The sequence below is a fragment of the Choloepus didactylus genome, chromosome 19 (assembly GCF_015220235.1).
Source record: "Choloepus didactylus isolate mChoDid1 chromosome 19, mChoDid1.pri, whole genome shotgun sequence".
Classification (NCBI taxonomy): Eukaryota; Metazoa; Chordata; class Mammalia; order Pilosa; family Megalonychidae; genus Choloepus; species Choloepus didactylus.
Window position 1 is genome coordinate 20,244,230 of NC_051325.1, and position 27,565 is coordinate 20,271,794.

A 27,565-nucleotide genomic window follows, 5' to 3' on the forward strand; every position below is an offset into this window, starting at 1 on the left:
GTCTTCCAAGCACATGACCACATATAAAGTTCTGAGAATAGTGGAGACTTGTGTTGCCTGCTAGAGGAAACATGTCATTCCTGTCTTCACAAGTTGTGGCCAAGATAATGCTTGTTGTTTTGTCTGAGCAATTTGGTCGCGCAATGGGATAACACAATGGGAAAAAATAATGATTAAATTACCTTTTATCGGAAATGGCCATTTTTTTTCTTTCTTTTTGCCAATTCAGGATCTGTCTTAAGTCTATTGAACTCTCTTGTTGAAACCTCAGTGACAAAGAATAGAGTGGTTTTATACATATCTAAAGCCACATCAATTCCATCACAAAACTCCTGAAAGTCCCTTGGAGGGAATTAATTATATAAACACTTGTGTGCTTATAAAATGCCTGGGTTGCCTGGGGCCTCCCAGCCCTCTGCAATCAATGTAAGATTAGTTCACAGCCCCAGGGAAGAGCATGTTCTCTCCAGCATGGAGCCCAGTCTAAGCAAAGGAACAGGGGTGTTATTTTCTGATAGTCTCCTTGGCTCTACACTTCTGCACTTATTGATTCAGAGGTGAAACTGAGCCCCTTCCATAATTTCCCAAACACACAAACACACATGCACACACACACAGAGCAAGCAAGTGAGAGAACATAAGAGCACTTATAGAAAAGTAGATTTTACATTTGGGGAAATGGGACAGAAGACATAGTTTCCATTGCAGTAATACAAACAATTGCAGACGTTCCTATTCTTGAAATGTCCTTGGACCACCTTCCCTGCTGCAGAAATTTCACAGCCAAGTTGTGGTCCCACCTCATATTCAAATTGCAAGCTCTTCTCTCCCTCCTCATTCCCCTGCAATTTTATCTCCAGGAGGAATTCAAAATTCCCATCATTTTCTGTTTCGGAGCAGTTTAGCAATCTCTTTGTTGTCTTAACTTTTCACCCTCTACCCCAATTGATCTTTCAAATAATTTCCTAAGTGCAACAGTTCCCCCTTTTTAGGCTGGGTTCCCTAGAAGGAGAGCCTGAGGTGGAGATTGTTGGGCAAGTGATTTCTCAGATGAGACAAATAAGGGAGTGAGGAATACAGGATAAGGGAAGGGAAGGAACCCAGCCAAAACAGAGTTTCAGGAGATGTTTAGAACTTTGAAGAGTGAATTGCTCGGGCACTGCTCTCTTCCCACAGGCCCAGGGCTCTGCTGATACATTCCCACCTCAGTCAGTCAACAGAACAGGCCACCACCATGTGGGGTTAAACAACCACGCTGAAGACCTTGCCTGATTTCCTAGACCTCCTCAATTCCAATCGTGTTTGCCTCTATTTCTCCTCAGCCACTTACTCTTTCACCCATGGGCAGAAATATTTCATCAACATGATTTCAAACTCTAAATTAGTTGTCTCTAATCAGAGCCGCCTTCCGTCCACTCCTGTTCTCTTTCTCCTAGCAAACCTGCCTTTCTCTGTGCAATGACCTCTCGTCCCTCCTCGCACTCCCTCTTCTCCCATTGGTGCACTTCCTTCCACAGCCACCCTGAAGCATGACCAGCCATTTCACTCCTGCCCTCTTCATTCAAGCCACACTGCCCCCATCACTGCCGGAGGGGTTTCATCCTCATGGCTCATTTGTATAAACGGTTTCCTCCAAATGGAGTGCCATTTTCACCTTAGCCTGACAAATCCATACTCACCTTTTAAGAGCTTTCTGAAACATCACATCATCTGTGACGATTCCTTTATCTCTCTTCATCATAGTAAGCTGCCTGCAGTGGTAGCTGTCATTGCTTGGGGGTTTCCATCATGCATTTCACCTTTGTAACCATCTCCATTTCCTTTTGAGGACAGGACTTTCCTCCCTCTCTAGGCCTCTCAGACACATCCTTCATGGACTCAATCTGAAGCAAAGGAGAGAGGTCCTTAAAGGATTGAGCTCCGGCCCACCCCAGTGGTGGCATCAGTCTCTCTGCCTCCAGAAATGCTTGGGAACCTACCCTATCCCAATGATTCTGTGAGCCCTCCACAGCCTCCCAATAAGTCTCTTTTGCTTAAGTCAGCCAGATTCAGTTTCTGTTGCTTGCAAACAAAGAATCCTCTTGTATTCCCACAGTGCCTTATTTATAGTGCCTTCCACATGGCATTGTAATCTTCTGTGAACTTGTCTGGCTCCACTGCCAGGCTGAGGCATTCTCTCCATCTTCTTTTTAATCACTTCTAGCACTGTATCTAACATATGGTAGGTGTTCAATAAGTACTGAATGAATGAACAAGTAAATGAATGAGAGAACAAGTTCTCCCCAGCATTCCTCTTTCTTGCTAGTATCTGAAACTAGCAAGTGGGCCCTTTCTGTTGAAAAGATTTGCTTCTAGTCATTATTGAACACAAGGATTCTACATGAATTCCACAATGCCACGTGGTATGGATTGAGGAATAGACACAATCACAAAACTTTACAATCCAAAGGTCAGCAAGGGAAGGCATAGTTTCCCAATTCTTCCATCATCCCACAGAAAGGCGAGCTGGGTCCAGGGATTGCTGGACACATGGGAGGTTTACCTGCTATACTACCTTAGTGCAACCATGAGAAAGTGGCCTTGTCAGAGGTGGGCTAGTTGGACATCCAGCTGCCAGGGAAGTCAATTGTCCAGCACCTCTGGAGACCTTGGGTGCTCTGGAAAATAAGTCTCTCCTGCATTTGGAAGGTAACCACTGAGAAGTTGAGTCTGGGTGCATCCCCTCCCACCAGGAGAAGAGGCAACTTTCCCATGCAACCCAGAGTGAACATTCCAGTTAGATATGAAATAATGATAATAAGATTGAGGAAGTTGCAAAATGTCAAGTACTCTCTGCAAATTATGACTAGCACTGACAAACTGCAACATATAAATTCACCTAGTTGGAACACTTCCCACACTTTCTGCTGTTTTTAATAGTGCTCTAGCACACCTGCTTTGCTTTCTTTTATTTCTGAGGCTCAGCCCCAACACTTTTTAGCATCTCAGTGAGGGTCTCCATTAGCAAAGAACAGGTGTCCACCGATCAGGCATTTGGAGGACCCCAGACTCATAAAGGCAAGTCGGGAATGGTCTCAAATCATTTCCTGACCCTACATTCCCCAGATTTGCAAAGTGTTAAACCAGAAGATGGAAATAAAGTATCAAGATACATTTATCTGATAATTGAGCCCTCTTATAGAAAAGGAAATTCATATTTCAGTACATCTGGGAAACCAAAAAAGAATTTACAAATAAAAGTCAAAGCCAGGGGTAGAAATCTGTAGCCATAAATCATTTCTCATATGTATATGCATGCAGGATCAACCTTTAGAAATCTATCCTGTTTCTCTTAAAGCATGTTAATAGGAGCCATTGCTGTTCCAAACACAGATTAGTAGGTTTTTCCCATTAGTCTTTCCCTCCTTTAATTTGTGAGTCTAGATAATATAAACCAAAGGAGAAATTAGATGCTAAAATTGTCCAGTGTTACTAAATTGATTGGATAACTTAAATCATGCAGAATACTTATAAATTGCCTTTTGGGGGCTTTTGTTTTCTTCATTAGAGACATTGTGGGTTTACAGAACAATCATGCATAAAATACAGGATTCACATATACTCCCCCTATTATTAACACCTTGCACTGCTGTGGAATATCTGTTACAATTCATGAAAGCACATTTTTATAATTGTACTATTAACTATAATCCGTGGTTTAACTGGGGTTCACTGTGTAATGCAGCTCCACAAATTTTTAAAAAACTTTTGTTGCTATATTATACACTCTAATGTTTCCCCTTTTAATCACATTCAGATATATATTTTAGTGCTGTTAATTACATTCACAATGTCATGCTAACATCACCACCATCCATTACCAAAAATTCCTATCACTCCAACTAGGAACCCTGTAGATTTTAAGCCTTACCTTCCCATTCCTTATCCCCACCCTATCCCCTGGTAACCTATGTTCTAGAATCTGACTCTATGAGTTTGCTTATTCTAATTATTTCAAATAGTGAGATCTTACTGTAAATCGGCTTTCAAGTTAATTTTTTTTAATTCAAAAAAGAAAGTGGATAACTCTGATAGCTTGCCAGGAAGAAGGAAAACTAGGGCCACTTAAAGTTCTCTGGGATCTTGTTAGTGAGGCATCAGATGCCCTAATGCCTCTCTTTTGAAATGACTTCAGGCTTGGTTCACCAATCAGAAATGTCACTGGGGAAAGCTGGTTATAGGAAGAGTCAGCCTTAGAAACCTTGCTGATGATGTTTTGAATATTGTGAAGCATTACCTAAATGTTTGAGAAATATCATTGTTATAGCAAGTAAAACTCCTTTTTTTTGTTTCCTTTAAATATGAAATTGACTCTGATCCCCCATCCCACAAGGCCAGTCATTACTGGTACTGTCTCTGTATGTCTTCCCCAAGGTCTTGGAAAGGATCTGGGGGACGGTGAGGGAGCCTGGAGAACAAACTTTTGGAGATATCTCCCTTCATTCCTAGGTGCACACTTGACATCTCTGAGATGCTTGGTGCACATGCCTTAATGTTCTATGGAATCTGATGGCTCTGAGATGGATGGGCCCTGTTTATAAAAAGGAGTCACTGCCAGCCAGGGCTGAGAGCTTAGTGCCTCAAATCCTGCCTCTGGGGTACACCTGCCAACCCCTTTGCTCCAAGGCCTTGCTTCCTGCTTTCTGCTCACAGAACCTTGCAGAACTGGCTAACTTACACCCCTTTCCCAGGTTGGGAACATCCTCTCTTCCTTATATGCTTAGAGGTATTCCTCTGCCTCCCCATCCCTCCATACATTTTTATAAAAGACAGGAAGAGGGTACTTTGGGGGGCAGCGTCTGCCTTCTGACCTGCGGAAGCCCTGAAAAGGCAAGGTATTCTTCTTGAAATACAGAGGTAAAGAAAGTTAGGTAGAGCAAAACCCAAACTCACGTGACAACTCATTATGCCAACACACTGTTTTTAAAATATGAAACAGAAATAATGTTGTTCTTTTTATCTTCCCTTGTTTGTACATAAATAGTAAAGAAGCAAGCAAAGAAAAATTTCACGGATGAAGGAGATGAGCTATTTAAGATGGGCACCAAGATTCTCCAGCAGGCTAAAAGCCAAAAGCAAAAAGCAGAGTAAGTCTTTAATCAGTTACCTTAGCCAGGTAAAAAGAAAGGGGAGTCCAAAATTTAGTTTGTCAAGAAAAGCTTATTGGGATAACATTTTCCCATAAGCTATATTTTTAGAAGGCTCAAACGGTGTTTAAAGAATCCTACAAGATTAGCTAGCCTAAACAATCATAAAAACAGTATGTGAAATCACGGTTCCTACCCATTAAGTGAAATGGAGAACCAAGGCACTGATCTGAGAATTCAAGCAAAAATATTGTTTTGAATTTAATTTATTAGATATCTCAAATGAATGAAATATATATTATCTGAATTAAAGGGGAGGCTATTTTAGAATGATTTTTTTACAGCATTTGTACAGTACTGTATGGTTTTCAAAGAACTTTCATATATGTGATTCCATTTTATTCCCAGGACAGTCTTATGATGTAAGGAGAGCCTCATTTTTCCCCTTTAAGAAACTGAGAAGAGGGATTCAAAGATGTTACCGGGAGGTGACCACAGATATACAGCTGGTAGATCACCAATGGTCACATGTTCTCACTGCAAGTCCAGTGTCTTTCTTTTCACTTGTTTACCTTGCCTCAAGGGAGAAGGGTAACAGAAATATCTCCTCTCCCCAGGAAAGGGGTACAACTTGAGGTGATCTCTCAAGTCTCTAGTTAAACCCTTGTGATCAAATCCTAATGCTACCGTTTTCTAGCTTTGCGATCTTGGACAAGTTACTTAACCTCTTGTAACCCTGTTTAATACAAATTCAGCTCTGAGCACAGGACTGGACACATAGTAACCAGGAAATAAGTGTTTGTTATTTGTATCTCTAGCCCTCTAATGGGAAAGTGGAAGGCGTGTGGAGAAGAAAGCAAGGGTGTCTTGAACCAATAATAGAAACAATGGGCCCTGAGCCCCAACAAGACATTCCTTGTTTTTGCACAGAACAGGCACATCAGCCTCAGGGAAGCATCTGGAGCTGTGGAAGTCAGCACAGACAAGCAGCAGACCAGTCCATGAATTCCTTCTTAAAACCTGAACCTCCAAGAAGAGCATAACGGTGTAGAGGATGAGGGAGCACTCAACCTTGTTGCAACAATATCAACAACTTCCATTTACCCAGCGTCTACTTTGTGCTTTATTGTTGTAGGCACGTTATGTGTGTAACGTTATTCATTGCTCACATATTGATACCATGGGACATGGGTTCAATCCCCAAATCATAGAGGAGGAATTGGAGGGTCAAAAAGATTCTGTAATTTTTCCAAAGTGGCAAGAAGAAGGAAGTGAGGGAGCTAGGATTCAAATCCAGAAATTCTAACTCCGTAAACTGGGCTATTTCCACTAAATTGTATGGAAAACTGGGCTGGGGAACAAGCAGTATCCAGAGAAATTCCAATCAACTCCTCTTGGGTCTCTCTCCAGAAGTTGAATCATAAGCTCTTCATAAGACTGAAGGAAACCATCCCCAGCACAACCAGGGCCCCATGTTGAGCACTCCTGGGGGCTCTCACAATGAGGAGAGGGTTAAGTCAGACCCCCAAAATACAATCCAGCCCACCCATCAAGGAGGTCAGCTCACTAAGGCACCCACTGAGGGGATGAGTAGAAACAGGAACACTCAACCCAGTCTAGCTAGATGAGAGGATACTGGAGAAGGGACTCATCCCTGAGATTTAGAGTGGCTCTGTCTATAGCAGGTGTTCAGGGAGATGAGGGGACCACCAGGAGTGCCCCATCAAGTCAGGGGGACCCTCATTGCAGCCTGATGGGATAAGATCACTCATAGTGGCTCCCAAGTAACTATCTACTTAACCATGAAAGGAGCTTTCCTATTTGACTTACAGAATGGGGAGAAAACCCATGCTTGGTAGCAGACCAACCCGCAGTGGGAACCCGGATGCCTACCTGGGGGTCCTTCAGTCTCAGGCTACTCTTGCTCAGCCCATCATGCTCCCGCCCTGGTCCAAGGCTGACAGAAGAGCAGCTTGTTTAGGCAGCAGCATGGATACATCAGAGGGTACATAAAGTGGAGACTCCTAACCCTTCTGAGTTTGTAGCCATGGAGAACTAGAACGGAATCTGCTCATGGCAGGAGATCCCAGGAGTTTGTGGGCAAGCTAGATGAAGTCTGTTGCATTATTAGGATGGATCTTTCTCCCATAATCCATTTGCATATATAATACATAAGGTTCTGGTTGGGGAGAGAAAAATGAGTGTACCGCCTCCTGACCAAAGGGGAATCATTTCACTCTCATCCATTCCTCCATCCTATTCCCTCCTTCACCATTCCCAAGGGTGGGGTGCACAGAGAGAGGTGATAGTAGTCCTTTTGGCTCACCCAGATTGATGTTCTAGGCCAATTCATTCATTCATTCATTCAGCCTCTTCTTATGGATAAGTGAAGAAAATTGTGGAACAAGCCAGTGCTTTCAAAAGTATAGGTGGTAAGCAAATGTGTCAGGAAGACTCAGTGACAGCCAGAGTTGGTCCTCCATTAAGAATCTCTCCCCACAGGCAAAGAAGTTTTGGAGATTAGCTGCTGCCCCACGTCAAGTTCCTGATGGGCCCTAGAGAAGCATTTTCCGAACCACCCCCAGAACCCACCTTAGCATCTAATGCCAGATCCTTTAATGATGATTAATACACTGAATAACTTTCTTTTTGGGATCTTTCTCTGCTGCCCATTTTCTACCACATTGCCCCTCTTAGGGACTACAGCCCAGATCTTATTCCTACCTAAACCATCAGCAATTTACTCAAGTCTGGGATCCTGCTCCTAGTATCCCTTATATCACCTTGGATGACCCTGACAGGGGAAGCAGGTGCCCACCCCTCCCTTGGAATCAAAGACACCGAGAAGGATTTGTCCTGCAGCCCGTTGCTGTGCCCTGGGACCAGAGGCCCCTGCAGCCCACCAGGTTTCTGTGCCCTGGTCCTTGTTATTACCTTCTTGTCCCAGCAGGCTATGTGGCTACAGCAGCCAGGCATGTGACAGAAGTGCTCAAGTGCATCTTTACCCAGAGGTCAGCCTCACTTCTAAATGCCTAACCCTTGGATGCCAGATATTTGCCTTCATTGAACTTTGAGAGCTTCTATCTTATTGTTTACCCTCTAACCCCCAGAATTTAAACTTGCTTTGGCCATGATTAATTTCTTGCTTGACCTCCTTGTGTCCAGTTCAACATCTTCCTGTTCCAATAGAGCATTCACCTCCAGTTCTGTAATCCAGGACCCTAATGCCTGTCTATATGTGACTCAATCTGACTTCATTCTTGTCCAGCTTGTTATGCCCCAGGCTTTGTCCAAGCAACTTATTTTAGCTTCAGCATGAATAGGAGGGTGTACATAGAGCTGTCTCCTAACCCTTCTGTGTTGGTAGCAATGGTAGATTTGTGTGCTTTTTTCTGTACTTGAGTCAAGGTCATAGGTGGAGATTAATGCTTTCTGGTCTTACTGAAACCAAAAAGGAAGTTAGAAGAGTAAAAATAAATCCCCAAAGTACTCTCTCTCTCGGACATGTTTTGGCCTTGCAAGGCTCTCCATCACTGCTTGATATGCAGATCGGGTCCAGAAGACTTCTGGCCAGCAGTCAGAAAATGGAGTGTAAGTCAATCCTATGGCATCTGTCTTAATCTCATAGCTGCTAAAACCAACACCATTTAATGGGTTGGCTTAACAGCAGGAATTTATTGGCTCACAGTTCCAGAGATTAGAAGGCTTCTTCCTCCCAGGTCAGTATCTTCTGATTGGCCAACAATCTCTGGGGTTCTCAGCATTTCCATCACATGACAATGCACACGGCGGCTTCTCCTTTCTGTTCTGGGTTCTGTTGACTTCCACCTTCTGGCTGCCCCCGTGGCTTCTCTTTCCACATCCAACTTCCTTTGCTTAAAAGGACTTCAGTTTGGGCACACCTTAACTACTAACATCTTAAAAGGTCCTATTTACAAATGGGTTCACACCCACAGGACCAAGGGTTGGGACCTGAACATGCTTTTTGTGGGGGACATGATTCAAACCCCAACAACATCCATGTTTGTAATCATTAAATTTTTACATCAATTACAGGAGAATAATTGCCATGCTATAAAACTAGAATCTAAGCAATAATTATAATAGTTAAATATATTGAGTGCTTACTCTGTACCAGACACTGTGTCAAACCTTAACTAATAACTTTGTTGTGTTCAAGAATATATTCTATTCTAGAAAATTATTGTGGCATATGAAGGGACCTTTTTTCTCATGATAGTAACTTTCTAGATTTGACTTTCCAGTTTTGATTATTATTGTTGTGTATTTCAGAATTAATTTTATAAAACTTTTAGATATATAAATATTCATAAATAATAGAGGTGACTTAGAGAATTCAGGACAAGAGCTTCAGTTTTTCATTTTACTTGGTATATAAGCTTGAAACATGATGTAGCCTATATATTTCTCCATTTTAATAACTTCACTATCAGATATATTTGAAATTATAATCTGAAATGGATGTGGGGATGAAAAATTCTACTGTAATGGATTTCAGCTAAACTGTATTATTAATAGCAATGCCAACTGGTTCGTACTTGTTAGAAAGTAGTGTGAGGAAGGAGCAGAAAATTTCATTTTTGAAAATCAAACTTCCAATTTTGTATTCGTTAAACAGGGCCTACTCACTATTTGCCAAAGCAGCTGACATGGGAAATTTGAAAGCTATGGAGAAAATGGCTGATGCTTTGCTATTTGGGAATTTTGGCATGCAAAACATAACAGCAGCAATCCAATTGTATGAGTCTTTGGCCAAAGAAGGATCGTGTAAAGCCCAAAACGTGAGTTTTGAAAGAAAATGAAACCTTAAATAGTCACATCCTGAAATAACTATAGACAACATGTGAAAAGAGCTGAAGCATAGTATTCCCACACTCTGCATTATCCCAGTCCCAGAGTGGTTACCATATTACACTGAAATAGTATGCAGCTGGGGCCTCTGGTGAATTCCAGCCCCATGTGTGACTTTCAGGACTGGAAGAGAACTGATATCTAATCCACCTTTCTATCACCCACATTCGTGTGTGTTTTGAGACAATTTGAGACCTCTGAACCCTTACTATAGTTAAATTTTATATAAAATGTATCCATCTATACAAAAACAAAAAATAGAACTAAACTGTTATCTTAGGATGATGTGTTCCCTGTTTTTCACATTTCAAATATTCTATGAACTAAATATATTTCCTTTTCTGTTTTAATAAATGCATTTCATTTTATTCTGAGAATAACATAACTGTTTCATAGGAAATCTGGAAGATAGGAAAAAATAAAAAACAACAACCCTTCTCAAGCCAATCATTCTTAATCAACCACTGTTAGGACTGTGTGTGTTTTTGGTTGGCTTCTTTGTGCATCTCTATTGCTCACTGGCCTTAATTGCAATGCAGGTGCACATATCATTTTGCTTCTAGCTGTTTTCACTTAATGTTCTTGCAAAAGCATCTTTTCATGTTGCTACAGGCTTTTTAATGAAAACAATTTTTCTGATTACAAAAGAAATTCATGCTCATTACAAAAATAGTCTGATAATTCAGAAAAGTGTGAAGAAAGTAAAGGTTATCTAAAAGCTTTCCACCCAGACCTCATTTCTGTTATTATCAAATAAAGTGCAGATATTAGGCTTTGGAGTCCGAGGCACCTAAGTTTGAATTCACTCTGCCACTTGCTTATTGGATAAAAAACTTTCCCCCTTCTTCTGCATGAGAATGTGACCTTTGGTTCGTTTTCTAGTTCCGTTTTCCTGGTAGCCTGATAGGGATAAAATGTCAACTGTGTTTCTAGCTAGCATTGCTATGATAAAAACAGTTATCAGTCTTTAGACTGGGAGAAACTATAATGAACTATAAATATCTGGTGGTGATTCTTTCCACCTGCCAATGTGGATGTCCTCTCCTTGCATCTGAGCTATCATCTGAGGGACCCCAAAAGGTGGTCCCTGGATGGCTGTGTGAGCTGCTGCAAGGACTCCCGCAGACAAGAAAGCCTCATGCTGCCCTGTTGGCAAACTCTTGTTCCCACGCTAATTCCGCCTGAATAAATGGTGGCAAATGTAGCCTGTGGGAGTCTTGTGAGTCTATAGGTTTAGCTGGGCCTGGAAAGACCCCCGATGAGTGGGGCAACCCCTCTAATTTTCATCTGTAAAGCTAGGATAATGATAAGCACTGGGTAGTATGTCTTTCTGGTCCATCACGCTAACATTTAGCACAGTGCCTAGGACAAGGACTATAAGTTGAATGCTGAATTAATTGACTATGAACAAATTAATGTCATTTTTGTGAGGATTAAAATAATATGTGAAGGCACTTAGTTCCATACCTGGAACATCGCAATCATTCATTATAAAGAAAGGATATAAATATCATTATTACTCCCAATATTATTCTTCAAGAACTTTTCCTATGAGATTATACTTTAATTGCTGTTTCCTAACCTGCTCTTTATTCACTTAGTAATATCATAGACATCTTTCCATATAAATATATACAGATCAACAATCACCATTTTAAATATCCACAGGCTCTTATTTAAATTGTTGTATATTTAATGGTTTTACCTCAGGGAATTTTTTGCAACTATATATATAATAATTTAATAAATGGATTTGTAAATACTATAAAAACGTGAGCGAATTCTCAAATCCTCATTCCCCCTATTTGGCTAACCAAATACAAAAAGTTTCAAGGAAGATCAAATGTTATCACTTCCACCACTAAAAATGACATCACCTAATTCCTTTCTGAATTAGCAAACATGTGTTCTATTTTTTAGTGGTAGAGTTAATAATTATTTCTGTTAACACTGTTTCTTCAGCACCAATCATGGGCCAAACCTAATCTAGGTTGATGAGGAGGAAACGATTAATATATCAAAGTCCTTATGGGTCAATCTTAAATATAAAAAAGTAATTAATTGCTGCATGATTTAGGGGGATTACAGTTAAGATATGAATAAAGTGCTTTAGGCATGAAAGAGGGCCTGACTGGCTCTGCCTGGGGCAGGTGGGGAAAGCGCCCAGGAAGATATGACATTTGTACTCAGTCCAGAATATTGGATGAAGACAACAAAGATTTAATTGTCTGTATTTAAATAAAGCATTTACTTAAAGGCCAAAATATTACTCCAAGAAATTCCAAATTAGCATGAGTGGTACATAAAACACATAGATTTTAGAATGCAAGTCAGTTTTTCATTCCACATACCCCAGTTGGTGTGGTTCTATTGCATGACCACAGACCAGCCTCAATGGCTTGCCATTGGTTAAGGAGAATCTGACGGGAGAATGTGATAGGTTGAGTGCTAACCAATGCCAGGAGGAACAACTCTGAGCGTATAACCGAAAGCCACGTGTTTAGCAAAGCCATTTTGTAGAAAAAGGCATGCGTTGCTGGGCCAGTGTTTGAAGAATATGCAGTTACATTTTTCAGGGTGGTATAGTATGGTAGTAAAGCATGGGTTCCAGAATCAGAAGGTTTGACTTTGTGTGAATCCAGATTCTACAATCTAATGGCTCTTCCATCTTTTGTTCATTCTTTGGTATCCATGAAAAAGTTACTTCTCCAAACCTTAGGTTCCCCAAACCTGAAAAGAGGATTGATAATATCCATACTATTTCACAAGACTGCTGTAAGAACTAAATAGTTTCTGCAAGAGCCCTTAGCAAATGTTAAGAACATTTTAATTATCGAACAACATTGAAGAACAATTTTAGTCACAGCAGCTTTGTCTTTGGGATCAGTTGGCCCTGACTCTACATCTCAGCTCTAACACTGGCCCCTTTGATCTGCCTTCTCTGAGTCTCAATTTCCTCATCTGTAAAATGGAAATAATATCTGTCTAGTAAAATTGCATGGTCTCAAATAGGATCAGAAGACACAATGTGAATGGGAACAGACAAACTTATCACCCAAAAAGGCTGGCATTGACCCAGCACACAAGATTCAATCATTCTGTGTATTAAAATACTGAAATGCAACAATATTTGTTTCTAGAAATATCTCTGCCCCAAGCCTTTCTTATGCCCTTCCTGCCATCTAGGACACCCTGATTCCTCACTCAGACCATCCCCAGATGTCCCTATGAACTAGCAACCAAAGCCTTACCATCTTGATGAGCAGGGAGCCTCCAGGACCCTGCTCCAAATCTACAGCTGGATTCTATTCTGAGATTTTTTAATATCACCCATGTATTTCCTTGCACAAAGAACAATTGCTGAAGGGAATCCATGTCACACACAGTGTTTAGGTCAGTATATTTGTTACTGGGCCCAGGCTGGCCACAGGACACAGTGATCATAGCACTATCAGGGCTGCCAGGTGACCACCTCTCTTCTCTGGTTGGTTGTGCCAGCCGGATACAGGGCCTGCATTAACTTAGGAAATATCACTGGGAATTGCAAGGACGATGTTTAGCAACAGAAATGTGGCTAAAGAAGCTAGAAATAGGGACTGAGAATGATAATGAGGGAGAAAGAGAGAGAGACAGAGGTTGAGAACACCTAGGTCTGGGGAAAAGGGGAAGAACAATCATAAATACTGGAATATAATTGATGAGAGAAGTCTGAAGTGCCAGAGCTTTAGTAGAGAACTGAATTAACAAGGGAAAATAAACAAACAAGACATGAATTACTATTAGAAAATGGCATTGAGTGTGTCAGGGCAAGAAATGCATTTTCAGGCTACATACAAAGGGAAGCTGGCTGGAGGAAAAGAGGCAAAATTATCTCTTTTTGTGGGACTCAAATGGTGCATCTCACAAAAATCCAAATAAACTGAAAGATATTCCGGAAAGGGCTTATTCCGGTTTGCTAAAGCTGCTGGTATGCAAAATACCAGAAATGGATTCACTTTTACAATGGAGGTTTATTAGTTCACAAATTTACAGTTCTAAGGTCATGAAAATGTCCCAGGTAAGGCATCAATAGGACAATATCTTCTCTGAAGAAAGGCTGATGGCATGTGGGGTTCCTCTGTCACATGGGAAGATACATGGCTGGAGTTTGCTGGGCCTCTCCCAGGGTTAGCTTCTGGTTTCCTTGGCTTTCTCCAAAATATCTCCAAAATATCTCTGGGCTTCTGTCTTGGTTTCTCTCCCTCAACTCCTGTGCATCTTTGCTTGTTTCTCCTAGATTTCTCTCTTAAGTGTCTTGGGATCCTCTCTCAGTTTCTCTGGGGCAAACTCTGGATTTCATCTCTTAGCTTCTCTCCCAGTTCTGGTTTCAACAGCTGTCTCCAAAATGTCTCTGGGGCATTTTCTGTTTAAGCATCTCTGAGCTCTCTTCAAAATGTCTCTGCCTTTTATCCTCTCATAGAGGGTGTCAATAAACTAATTAAGACCAACCTTGAATGGACGGGATCACATCTCAATGGAAATAATCTAATCAAAAAGTCCCACCCACAAATAGGTGGGTCAAATCTCCACAGAAACAACCTAATCAAAAAATCCCACAATAAGTCTGCCCCCAGAAGAGTGGATTAAAAGAACATAGTCTTTTTATGGGGTACATAACAGATTCAAACCAGCACAGGGCTACAAAAGCAATTAAGGTTATGAACAAGGTCCTTTGAATTGATTTTCAAAGAATCTGCACCTTACGAATAATGAGAACTATCAATTAATGAAGCAGTTCTCATGGAGAATGGTGGAAATTGAGGAAATTTCAAACAAAATGTGGCACACCCTAGAGGACGTCTTGTAAGATATTATCAGGTGGATGGTGGATAAATTAGGTGTTTTTCACTCCTCTGATTCTTGTCCAGGAGGCAGAAATTCAGAATTAGCAAGACTCGCTCTTTTCTTGATACCAAAGAACTGTTTTCAATAGGAAATTTTCCAGTTAATTCACCACACAAGAAGGCAGGGTTGAACTTCATTTGCTTTAAGAATCTAGAAATGGATCATCCATATTGTATGGTAGTACTACTTGTGGCTACTCTTTTCCTTCCTTAAATACTTTTCTGTTTGTTCCTCCAAATTTTCCATTTGCAGGAATGTATTACTTTTGATAACAGAAAAACATATTATTTAACTTAGTTACATGTACATCCTTGGTTACATAGCTCTGAATAGTTTTTCTATGAATCACAAGAAAATTCACTCTATTATATAAAACTAACCATGATCAATATAAAAAGGAGAAAGGATCTGACTGCATGTTTTACCATGCTTTATGATTCTAGAATAATTCTATCTCAGTGGCAAAGATTCCACATATTCTTCATTTAAATACTACTGCAAAAAAAAAATCATTTTTAGTATCAACCTAATGGTCACTTTGAAAATTTTAGGATTATCTGTGCAGAGAATTTCCTCTTGATGTTAAGCCTCTTTGTATTAAGGGGACAGACAGTATCTGAGTTGTTCATTAGGGTTGATTCACACTTTTGTTTGGTATGCAATTTGAGCTACAAGTAATGATCACAGATGCTTTCAATAATTAAAGGGGAAATTGCTTACCATTTTTTCTCCTTTAATAGTAATTCTTTATACAAAAAGTAAAGGAGGAATATTCAATTTTTAAATTATTATGGAACCTGAGTAATTTGCTTTGATATATAATAAAACTTCCTTTACACTTAACTTTTTCCATTCAAATCCCAGCTACTATAATACTTCCTTAGAAACCAATGCACTATGATTGAGTGCAGAATTAAGTCTTTATAAACAAATCTAATTTACAGAACTCGACCTTTAAAATTGACTGAAAGCATCATCAAAGTCATCACTATTAGGTAGTTCCTTTTTCAATTTGTAGTATTTCTCTTTTCTGAATTAAGATTTAATCATTCAATAATACATCTTGTTTCATCTCACCCTTATCTCAGGAATAGACCAAAGATTAAAAATTGATTATTGTAAAGTTGTTAGGTTACAAAGCCCAAGTGTAAAGGAATAGGACAGTGCTTGCTATAATTAGTATATTCACCGCATGACAGCCCATAGCATCTTTTGACTCGCTTTAATGCCCTGCTATTTAAGCAGTGCAATAAACAAAATGGAAGTTGATTTTTTCAGGGAATTAATTCAGAACCACCCATTGTGGTGGGCATACCCTGTGGGCTAGTTATCTAAGGCTGGTAAAATCATGGGTTTAGTCTTTACTTCTAGAGTGAGCTTTATACAGAGGAAAGCTCCCCTCTCCATTCGCAGAATGGAAATTTACCCCTCAAACAATCTACTTCACAAATTAATGACCTCACAGATTTCTCCAGGAGGAGCAGGTGAAAAGCTGGACTAAGCACTGCACAAAATGACACATTGTTGGTGAAAGCACCCTAAAATACAAGCTCAACTGAACAGAACAGTATCTTTTCTTTCTTATATAAAGGTCAGTATATTTGTTTACTGTCAAAGTTTTTACATAACTAAACCAGATTCCAAATTGAGCAGAATCAAAATTTGCCAAGAGTTGCAAGAAAATAAAAATCTAATATTGGCTACAGATATCCTTCAAAAGAGTCAATTTAGCCATTTTAAAGATACATTAAAGGATTAGAGGAGAGCCAGGATTTCAGATGCCTTCCATATGTAGTAACAGCCTTTATGGTCAACTTTCCTAAAAGGGGAATCTTTGAGACTAAAGAGGAATGGGCACAATTAAAAAGATATTTTTAAATTTTCAGTTTATAGATTAAGTAAATTGCACAATTTATACTTATAAGCCACATGTTAGAGCTATTATGCTTTGGGGAACAGAACTCTGCAGTCAATTCCTAGTTTAAAAAGTAAAACAATTCTTTGTCCTTGAAATTATATAAAAGTTTTGAGAGATTTTCATTTCTGTTTTGACTGGATTATTAGATGTTACTGTGTCTTGATTTTAGGGAGTGTGATGCTTTGATTTGGACATTTTCACGGCCTCAGAACTGTAAGCTTGTAGGTTAATAAATCCCCATTTTAAAAGCCAACCCTTTTCTGGTATATTGCATTCTGGAAACTTTAGCAAACTAAAACAGGGAGGCTTTTAACAAAATCACATGTGATAGTCTCGTGCACCAGGTGAAAAAATAGAAATGTGGGTTTGATAATGGTACATGAACAACCATGGCCAAAGGATTGATGTCATGGTAAAGCAGGTCTCTAGCAGTACTCTGTAGCCCATGACCCTGTGCTACTCAAAAACTTCATCAACTATTAAGTTGAATTGCTAAGTTCAGATTGCTTTTAATATGGAGGATGGAGAGAAAGGCATCTTACCACTGGCATGCATAAATGTGTGGGATGAACTTCTAAGAATAGTGACAGGAATTATAAAGCTCCAAATAAGAAGCAAATGTTAGGAACACCAAAACAGACTTTTAAAATTATATTCTGACAAAAATAGTGCAATGATTCTATTTAGAGGAGGAAGAATGAAAAAAAGTGGGAGAGTGATGTAAATGGCTTGAAGCCATCATCTGTCATATAGCAAATCTATAGAGAGTGTATAAAACATAGAAATTAAGTAACAGCAAGTAGTAGCAACTTATCTGGATTCGTAATGGTGATCATTATTAGGGAAAAAAATCAGATAAAGTAAGTAAGAGTAGCTGTCTATGAAGAGAGGAATAACAAGTGGACTGGAGAGGAGCAAGGTACTGGTGCTTTATATTATAAGCCCTTTTGTAGTATTAGAATTGCAATTGTTAATTCATGTGCATCTATGAGTTTGATAAAAAATACAAAAGTTATATTTAGACATTAACCTTCCTCCTCTCCACAAAAAAGAAATTATGCTTAAAGTGAAAAACGGAAGTCCTCTCCCACTTAAAGGGACCCAGATCCTTGGAAAATTCCTGATGTGAAGCAAGAAATGTACAAGAATTTCCTGAAGCATATTGTCATTCCTGAGAGTGAGGAAGCTATCAGAAAATACCACATCATGACCAAAGGATTAAGGGACCAACTCAAATAGGCTCCCACTGATTAAAGATGGGACAATCAAACCCCAAAATGAATAATGATTACAGTGGATTGAAACACCTCATATAGATTTAATCCATGAATTCATAATGATGCTTAAAAACAACAGTGACTAACCACCTTGGGAGATGTATTCGTTTCCTAAAACAAGTTATCACAAACCAGGAGGCTTAAAACAACAGAAAGTTATCCTCCCACAGTTCTGGAAGCTGCAAGTCCAAAATCAAGGTGTCAACAGGAGCCTGCTCCCTTGGAAGTCTCTAGCAAAGAACCATTCCTTGCCTCTTCCTAGCTTCTGGTAACTCCCAGCAGTCCGTGGCATTCTTGTTGCTACATTACTCAATTTCTGCCTCTGTCTTCACAGAGCCTTCTTTCTTCAGTGTATGTCACTGTGTTCCCAAATCTCCCTCTCCTCATAAGGACATGAGTCACTGAAAGTAGAGCCCACCCTAATCCGGTATGACCTCATTGTAACTTGATTACATCTGGAAAGACCTTTTCCAAATAACGTCATGTGTCTGGGAATCAGGAGTAAGGACTTCAAAATATCTTTTTTGGGAGACACACTTCAACCTACAGCAAGGAATATTAGAGAACCAACTCATTATTCTAAAAACTGATAAAGGAAAAAAAGTGAAGCATTTATCGCACCTATTCTAGACAAGCTAGTTCAGAGTAATTGCATACTTGATAAGCCACAAATATAAAGCGAGTTCAACATTAAGAATATATTTCTATCACTTGATTTCGATAAAATAGAATCCATATCACTTTTACTTCCTTATCCTGCTTCAGTTTTCTTCATAGTACATATTGCTTCTACATATTGATTTTGTTTTATTGTCTTCTCTCCAACTCCTGAGAGCAGAGGCTTTGACTGTCTATTGATTGCTCTATCTCCAATGCATAAAATAGTGCCTAGCACAACCTACTTGGTAAATACAGGTTAAATGAATCATATTGATACACTAAGAGGAAAAAAATAGAAACAATATTAATAAATGCTGAAAAGGAATGTTATGAAATTCAACAATTGTTCCTAATTTTAAAAATTAGTAAAGCAAGAGCATTTAACTGAAACGAACAGCCAATTGAACATATAAGAGCAAAACACGAGAGGCACCCTTATTAAAATCAGGAACAAAAAGAGGATATCTGCTGACACTGCTATTGATCAAATTGTTCTGGAAGTTCTACCCAATAAGGTAAAAGAAAATAAGAGTTTTAAGAAGGAACTGATCAAAGTATCATTTTTTTTAACAGATGATATAATTGTCAACTTAGTATTCCCAAGAGAATATTTAAGAACATTGGGAAGCCATTGAAAGGTTTTAAACAGGGCAGGGGTGTGATAATCAGATATGTCTCTGACCACAGATGGAGAATGGATAGGAAGGGATCAAGCTCAGAGATTATTGTGATAGTTCTGATGAGAGCTAGCAATAGTTTACAATAGGGATGTGCTAGAAGAAATGACTATGAGAGGTATTTTAGAGGTAAAATTCATTGGAAATTGATGGTATATTGGCTTTTTTGGGATAAGAGAGTGGAAGGAATCACAGATAACTCCTGTTAGGGGTCATAAATATTAGAGTTCTGGGGCAGGAAACTGGAGACTCACAAAGACAATATGGGTGTTTAAGCTGCCAGGCCACAATGACAAACAACATACAATAGGTTGGTTTAATCAAGAAGCATTTATTGGCTCATGGTTTTGAGGCTAGAAGTGAAATATCAAAGTATTGACAGGGTTTGCTTTCTCTCCCAAATCTGTAGTATTCTGGAGCTGGCTTGCCACAGTCTTTGGCTTACATTTCTGCCTCCCATCACACGGAAATTTCTCTCTCTCCTTGTGTTGGCTCGATTTCCACCAATTCCCTGCTTCTTTTTCTGTGGCCTTCTCCCATTTCTGGCTTCCAGTCTCTTCTCTCATAAGGCCTCCAGTAATGTGAATTAAGACCCACCCTCATTCAATTGAGTCACACCTTAAATAAAAATAACATCTTCAAGAGGTCATATTTACCATGGATTCATACCTACAGGAATGCAGATTAAGATTTAGAAAGCATGTCAAAATCAGGGTACATAATTCAATCTGCCACAATAGGCTTTAATTCCTCTATTTTCAGTCTGGTGTTTCATCCCCACTCTCTAATGTACCCATGTCTGCAAGTGTGAAGTCTCATTGGTTCAATTTCTCCAGGGAATTAGTTTCCCATCTCCAGACAGGTTGCGGGAGGGCTAGATGTCTGGCTGCAGAGGGCAGGGGTTAGGACCTGGCAGTCTAACTACTCTTTTATAGACTTCCAGTCATAAACCATGTGCTAGCCCCACCTTCCTCCTGCCTCTTCCAGTATCTGGGCTTCCACCAAGTGGGCTTTTAGAGCCCTGCCCCCTCAGCATCACTTCTACACTTGTGCTCTCATCTTCCCTAGGTCTGAGGTAATGTACAGTACACAACCCCATCTGGGTGGGGACTTAAAATGGCAACTTCCTATTAGACAGCAATTTTGCTACACATATCTGTGGAAATGGAAAGCTTAATTCTAATTTGTATTAGTTAAGGCAGAGGTTCTCAAACTTTTTGGTCTCAAGATCCCTCTATGCTCTTATTAATGATTGAGGATCTCAAAGAGCTTTAGTTTATGTAAATAACATCTATTGATATTTGCCATATTAGAAATTAAACTGAGGATATTTTAATGTATTTATTATTTCATTTAAAAATAATAAGCCCATACATGCTAAGAAAATAAAAATTTTTATAACTATAACTGTAGTTTACAAAAACATTTAATGACAAGAGTAGAATTGTTTTACATTTTTACAAATCTCTTTAATATTCTTATCTGCTTCTGAATTCAGTCTGATGCTATATATTGCTTTGGATGAAAGTATAAGAAAATCTGGCCTTACACAGACACACTGACAGAAAAAGAAAAAGCATTTTAATAACCTTTTCAGATAATTGTGGATTTTTTAATACTCACCAAAACTCAACAAGTGATCATTTCTAAAGGGCTAGATACAATCTGAAATTGAAACCGTATCAATGAAACTTTCCTACTCTGTTACATCAAAATCTATTGCCTATATTGAATTTTTAATGTATTTTTTTACTCATGCATGATTTTATCTATATTAGTTATTTAGAAACTATTGCTTCACTGAATTATGCAGATCTTCAATATTTGGCACATTTCATATTTGACTCATCAAAAAATCACGTTTGTTAAGTATCACCATTGATCTCAGCAGAAGTCTTTAAGTATTGGGAAGCTGTCAAGCTCAAGGAGGCAGATAAAATTTTTCAGAATTCTACGTTTTGCTTAAAAGCTTGAATCTATCATTGACAACAAATATTTTCAGTTGTTTCCCTTGAAGTGACAAGCTCGCATCATTCATTTTCAAGGAAATGTCTGCCAGTCTAAATAAACATAGTTTGTCATCCTTTCAAGTGAAAATGGTGTTCCATGAAACAAAAATAGCTAGTTCAGCCTACAACTCAAATGAGAGCATTTCCTTGAGACACCCAATATATTTCACTATGCAGAAGTGCTTTATGTACCTTCCATCTTCTCATATAGACTATTTTTAAAGACATGCATTTAATGAAAGTAATGCTTTTATAGTTCATCAAGGACATTCTTAAGTGACACTAGCATTTTAATTTTCCTTGTGTATGTAGTGAAGAATACAATGATACTTGTACAGTTTGTTGCACGCCTTGATTCGTGCTAGGATTCCAGCAGTTTTGCCCACTGTGTGGTTTGGAGCTGTTATGTACCCCATAAAAGGCCATGTTCTTTTAATCCAGTCTTGTTGGGGAAGACCTGTTGTGGGTGGGAACTTTTGATTAGATTGTTTACATGGAGATGTGACCCAACCCATTCAAGGTGGGTCTTAATTAGTTTACTAGCATCCTCTACGAGAGGATAAAAGGCAGAGATATTTTGAAGAGAGCTGAGAGACACTTAGACAGAAAAGGTCCAGAGACATTTTAGAGACAGCTGTTGAAACCAGAACAAGGAGAGAAGCTAAGAGATGAAATCCAGAGGTTGCCCCAGAGAAGCTGAGACAGGACCCCAGATACTTAGAGAGAAACGCCCTGGGAGAAACAAGCACAGACACACAGGAGCTGAGAGAGGGAAGCAAAGACAGAAGTCCAGAAACATTAAGGAGAAAGCCACAGGAACCAGAAACTAACCCCAGGCGAGGCCCAGCAGACTCTGGCCACATACTTTTCCATGTGACAGAAGAACCCCAGATGTCATCAGCTCTTCTTTAGAGAAGGTATCATCCTACTGATGCCTTAATTGGGACGTTTTCATGACCTTAGAACTGTAAAATTGTGAACTAATAAACCCCCATTGTAAAAGCCAATCCATTTCTGGTATTTTGCATTCCGGCAGCTTCAGCAAACCAGAACACCCACCATTGCCTTTGTACCATCAGTGCAAATTGGCAACATGATGAAAAAGGTATCTTTGTATTAGTAGGAAAATAGTTTTAATTTTGCAGACCAGTTGAAAGGATCTTAAGATTCCCATACTTTGAGAACCACTGAGTTAGGATATAGGTTCAGCTGGGTATGACTGCCACCCCAAATCACACTGACTTAAACAAGACCGAACTGTGGTTTCTCGGATGTTAAATTCAAGTTGGGAATGCAGCTCTGCTCTGTTGGGTCACCAGGGACTCAGACTCCCTCTATTTTGTGCCATCTTGAGGATGTTGTCTTTGTCTGCCTTGTCCAAGGTGGCTCACTATCATGTGAACATCCCAGCCAGTGGGAAGAGGCAAAAGCACCTGGGCATTGCTCACATCACTTTCACTCACATCCATTGGTCAGCGCTTAATCACTGTTAAGAGCTGAGCTGAAGTGTCAATGTAGTAGATTAAGATAAATCAAAATGAAAGTATCAGCCAATCCCTTAATCACTACCATTGTATAAGCAAGAAGCTAAACAGAAGAAAGTGCCCATACCCACAATGTTCCCTTTTTACACCATGGAACAGCATCTGGCAATGTCTCACTGCTGAGGGAACCCTGAACAAAAAGCTCCTGCTATTTTATGGACCCAAGGGCCAGGGGAAGAGAGGAGGGGAAGGGCTGAGAGCAGAAAAAGTACGTACTGAGTACTGAATTGGAGTATCTTCAAAGCCCCTCCTTCCCCAATAAGGAGGTCTAAAGAGAGAGGTAGCTGGGGAAGGGCTTGGCTCAAGGACCCCAACAGGGAGGCCTCTGAATGGAAACATCTGGACTAGGAATGCAGATATGTGCAATAGCACAGCCAGCCGGTGGGGGGGGGGGGTGTCCTTCCTTGATTGCAGCTTCCTCCAGAGACTGCAATGCACTAGTAATGCACTGAGTATGGTGTGGTGAGGGCAACTTTCCCCCAGAAGGAAGGCCTGCCAGGTAAAGCCTTTGCAATGGGTTTTGGCCAGGAGCAGGACTTCTCAGTCACATGGCCACACCTGACTGCTAAAAATCTAGGAAATACATTACATTAACCATTAAATGGCTGATACCTGGCATTTTTTACCTATCACATCATTACTTTCTTATGAGCCAGCCTTATATAGTGTTTATTTTGGATGCTATATGTTCAGCTACAAACCAAGGATTCTATTATTCTAGAAGGAGGAGGATCCTGGAGAATAACCCGTGGTCTCTGCCAAAGATTTTCTTAGTAGAGGTATTTATTTAATTTCATTTTCAATATAGTTTGGCACTCTTCTCCACTTGCCCCTCCATTGCCACACAACTCCCCCCGCCCCCTGCAGTGATTAGTCAATCTTGAATTGCCACCCCCCAATGATTAGTCAGCCTGGCAATGCTGATCATGAACCCTAATGTGCAAGTATTTTTTTCATTCTGACACATAACAATAGCTTAGTAAACACATAATCTGGGAAGGTAAAATGAAGGCACGTAATTTGTAATTTCACTAATATCAAATATAAACAGATGGCATATGTAGATTTCAGAAAAGTTGCTCTGAGGATTTAATATTGATATTTGTTATGCTTCATAAGGAAAATTTGAAAAATTTTACTGTAGCAATTTTAAAACTTCTGTATAATGAAACAGTAAAATAAGTGAAAAAGGGCAAGGAGTAGATGGGGAAAAATATTTACCAAATACATGAACAAATGACTGATTTTCAAAGTATATAAAAAGCTTCTACAAATCAATAATAAAAGATAAATAAACCCCATAGTAATGAGCAAAGGATATGAAAATGCAAAAGACAAAAGAAATTAAACAATCAATAAATAAGAAACGATGCTCAAACTCACTAGCAATCTGGAAAATCCTAATTAAAACAAGAACAAGATACTTTTATTCAGTAGATTGAAAAAACCAAAAAATTAAAAGCTATGATATCTAGCATTGGTGAGAGTAAGGAGGAATGGGTATTGTGCCTATTTTTGGTAGGAACATAAATTTGTGTTAACATTTTAAGGGGACAGTTCAGCAGTGCCTATTAAAAGTTTCCACTCATATATACTTGGATGTAGCAATTCCATTTCCAATTATTTATCCTAGAAAATACACCTGTGCATGTACAAGAATTGCAATGTTTTCAGTAACATATGAAAATTAATAATTCCCTAAATGCCTAGCAAAAGGGGAATGGCTATGCTATTAAATTACAGAATGTCTACAATGCATGTATTGGCAGGAAAAGTCTCCAAAATATATCATCAAGTGAAAGACATTATTTACGTAATTTTTTTGATACTTGGAAAACATACTAAAATTTATCTGCAATGGTTGAGTTACAAGAAAAGTAAATAAATTTTGGTGGGGTAATAGTGAGGGGAGACTTGCCACCAGATATGAAAATATACTGTAAGCTGCAGTGATGAACACAAGTCAGTTTTGGCACAGAAAAATTCATACAGATTAGACATTTGTCCCTCACAGGGTGTCCCATGGACCAGCAAGTAGGAACATCTCCCAGGAACTTGTTGGAAAGGCAGAAATCTCGGCCTCTCACCAGACCTACTGAATCCAAATTTGCATTTTCATTCATGTACACATTAACATCCGAGATGCGCTGATCTAGACCTGCAGTTCCCTACAGAATCACGCTGCAGCTTTTTTGAAGATCTAGAGGCTCTGGCCCCACTCCGACTCAGTGCATCAGAATTTCCCAAGGTGGGGACACAGTTTGTTTCCTAAATGCTCCTCAGAAGATTCCATTGAACAGCTAGAATTGAGAACCAATGAACTAGAAAGTCTAGACACAGACCGCTGAGCATAAAAATAATCAGTAGATTTAGTAGATGGGAATAATAGAATTCCAAATCAGTGGGCATGGGGGTGGCTTTTTAAAAAATAACTGTATACATATATCTATGGAATGCTTAGAAAGTGATCTGAAAAGACACACAGCGAATTATTATCGGGGTTGGGGATGGGGCAAGGTGGGGGTTCCACTTTTTATTCAATGTATTTCTTACTATTTGAAATTTCCATATGTCGATTTTATTTTAAAATATAAAGAAAAATATTCAGATTCAAGTTCAAAAAATTCAAAAATACTGAGGGAAAAAGTTTTCATTGCCGAGAAAGGAAAGCACAAAAGGACCATTTGGTTTATGCATTATTGTTGTAACTTATACTAAAGTACAGTAGGAGTTCGACTGTTTTGACATACAAAATACAAACCTTCCACTGTGTGACCCTTCCCAAATTCTTGCAGCCTTAACAGAAGTGTAAAATGGCACTTTGTTATGGCATAAGATATAAATTAACAATACAAAATTTATGAACAGACACAAATTAATATAGATAAGAATAATTATGAAGTAAATGGATATGTTGAGTTCTGCTTTTTCTTTTGGGCTTTAGGCATTAGGATTTCTGTCTTCTTATGGAATAGGAATGGAATATGATCAAGCCAAGGTAAGGTCATTCTATTTTTTTTTTTTCTGAAACAAAACAGATTTTTTTAAAAGGGACATTAAATAGTTCACTCTTTAAATAAAAGGACTCACCCTAGCGTGGTGGTTAAAAGCACCAACTCAATAGTCAAAGAAACTCCCTGTCCTAATACTACAAGTTTCTTAATGTTCCCATATTTCATGTTCTTCATTAAGGTAGATAATATCTACTTCATAGGGATTTTGGGATAATTAAATGAAATATCATATAAAATACCTTTATCACTGTCTCCAGAACTGAGTTAAGGCCCCAGTGCATGACAGTCATCTTTACAAAAGAAGAAAGTGAAATTTGGAATTGATTTTGGAGTGGTTTCACTGCTGGGCTAGGAATAAAAAAGCAAGAGTTGGTCTGAGCTTTAAATTTCAATGTCCAATATAATTAGTTTTTTTATTTTAGGCCCTGATATATTACACCTTTGGAAGTGCTGGAGGAAGCATGATGTCCCAGATGATTTTGGTTTGTGAATTAAGTATTTTGGGGTCCAAACAAGTATCTTACTAATACAGCATTGTCGTAACATTAAGAATATATATGCCTGTGTTTTAGGGGTACAGATATTTGTCAGGAATCAATGTTCTGCAGAATTGTGAAGTTGCTCTAAATCATTACAAGAAAGTGGCAGATTATAGTAAGTAATCCATCTCATTTATTTTCAGATAAATGGAATTGCCAGACAATTAATTAAAAAATAAATCAATATTAGTTGGTATAAATTTATGAAAAATTAAAAGACAAGGCTTTTAACATGTTATAAAACAATTCTTTTCAAAAAATGCAGCATTTGATTCCTAAATAGTTACTTTTTGAAAAGTTTGAAATTATTGTACTCGTCTTTTATTTTTGTTAGTGCATCTCCCCAAGCAATTCTGTTTTACTTATTCTTGTGATGGTCTTTCCTTAAACAGAGAATTTAAATGTAGCACCAATCAACACTGGGCAGTTTCTCTAATTCTAACATTTAGAATATGGGATGACTTGTTAAAAATTCTTAAAGAAATGAATGTAAGGTACAAACATTGGAGATCTCTATCACTGCAAATGAGAACAATTCAAGCAATAGTTATTCTATTACTCTATCCTTTATCTACCAAAAATAGAACGAGAGGCTGTTATGTGTTCTTAGAATTATTTTCAAGGTTGTGCATAACAATTCATCTTGCAATGTCACTGAACCAGATTACATAACAGAGTTTTAAAAAGTCCACCAAGAAGTGGAAAAGGCAAAGTCTATTTGGTTAATTTCTATCATCAGAATGATATCTAAATAGTCAGTTCTATTAGGATCTGAGAAAAGAAAGAGGAAAACTTCTACTTTCAAATTTAAGATATGACATATGAGAAGATCATTTCATATGCTTAAGGAAATTGGCATTGCTCTGTGTATATTTTAAACTGCATACTTTGCTAGGAATTTATATTTCTTTCTAGACCACCTACAGGAAGCAATTAAGGGGCAGTTATTACTCTCATTTTGTAGTTTCAGTTCCAGAAAAGGTCCATAGGACAGGGAGTCAGTCTCCTGCTCCTAAAATCTCTCCCATTTCCTGAAGCCAGGTTG

At 38.8% G+C, this 27,565-nt stretch overlaps 1 protein-coding gene across 1 annotated transcript in view; it reads left to right on the top strand.

The window, feature by feature from the left end:
• SEL1L2 (SEL1L2 adaptor subunit of ERAD E3 ligase) overlaps positions 1-27,565 on the top strand; it is a 78,462-nt gene that overhangs the window by 21,822 nt on the left and 29,075 nt on the right. The window contains exons 3-7 of the mRNA XM_037812254.1: positions 5,024-5,126; positions 9,766-9,928; positions 25,912-25,965; positions 26,404-26,463; positions 26,554-26,635. Coding sequence (XP_037668182.1) covers positions 5,077-5,126; positions 9,766-9,928; positions 25,912-25,965; positions 26,404-26,463; positions 26,554-26,635 — 409 coding nt within the window. The 5' untranslated portion in view covers positions 5,024-5,076. The remainder of the gene's footprint in view (positions 1-5,023; positions 5,127-9,765; positions 9,929-25,911; positions 25,966-26,403; positions 26,464-26,553; positions 26,636-27,565) is intronic.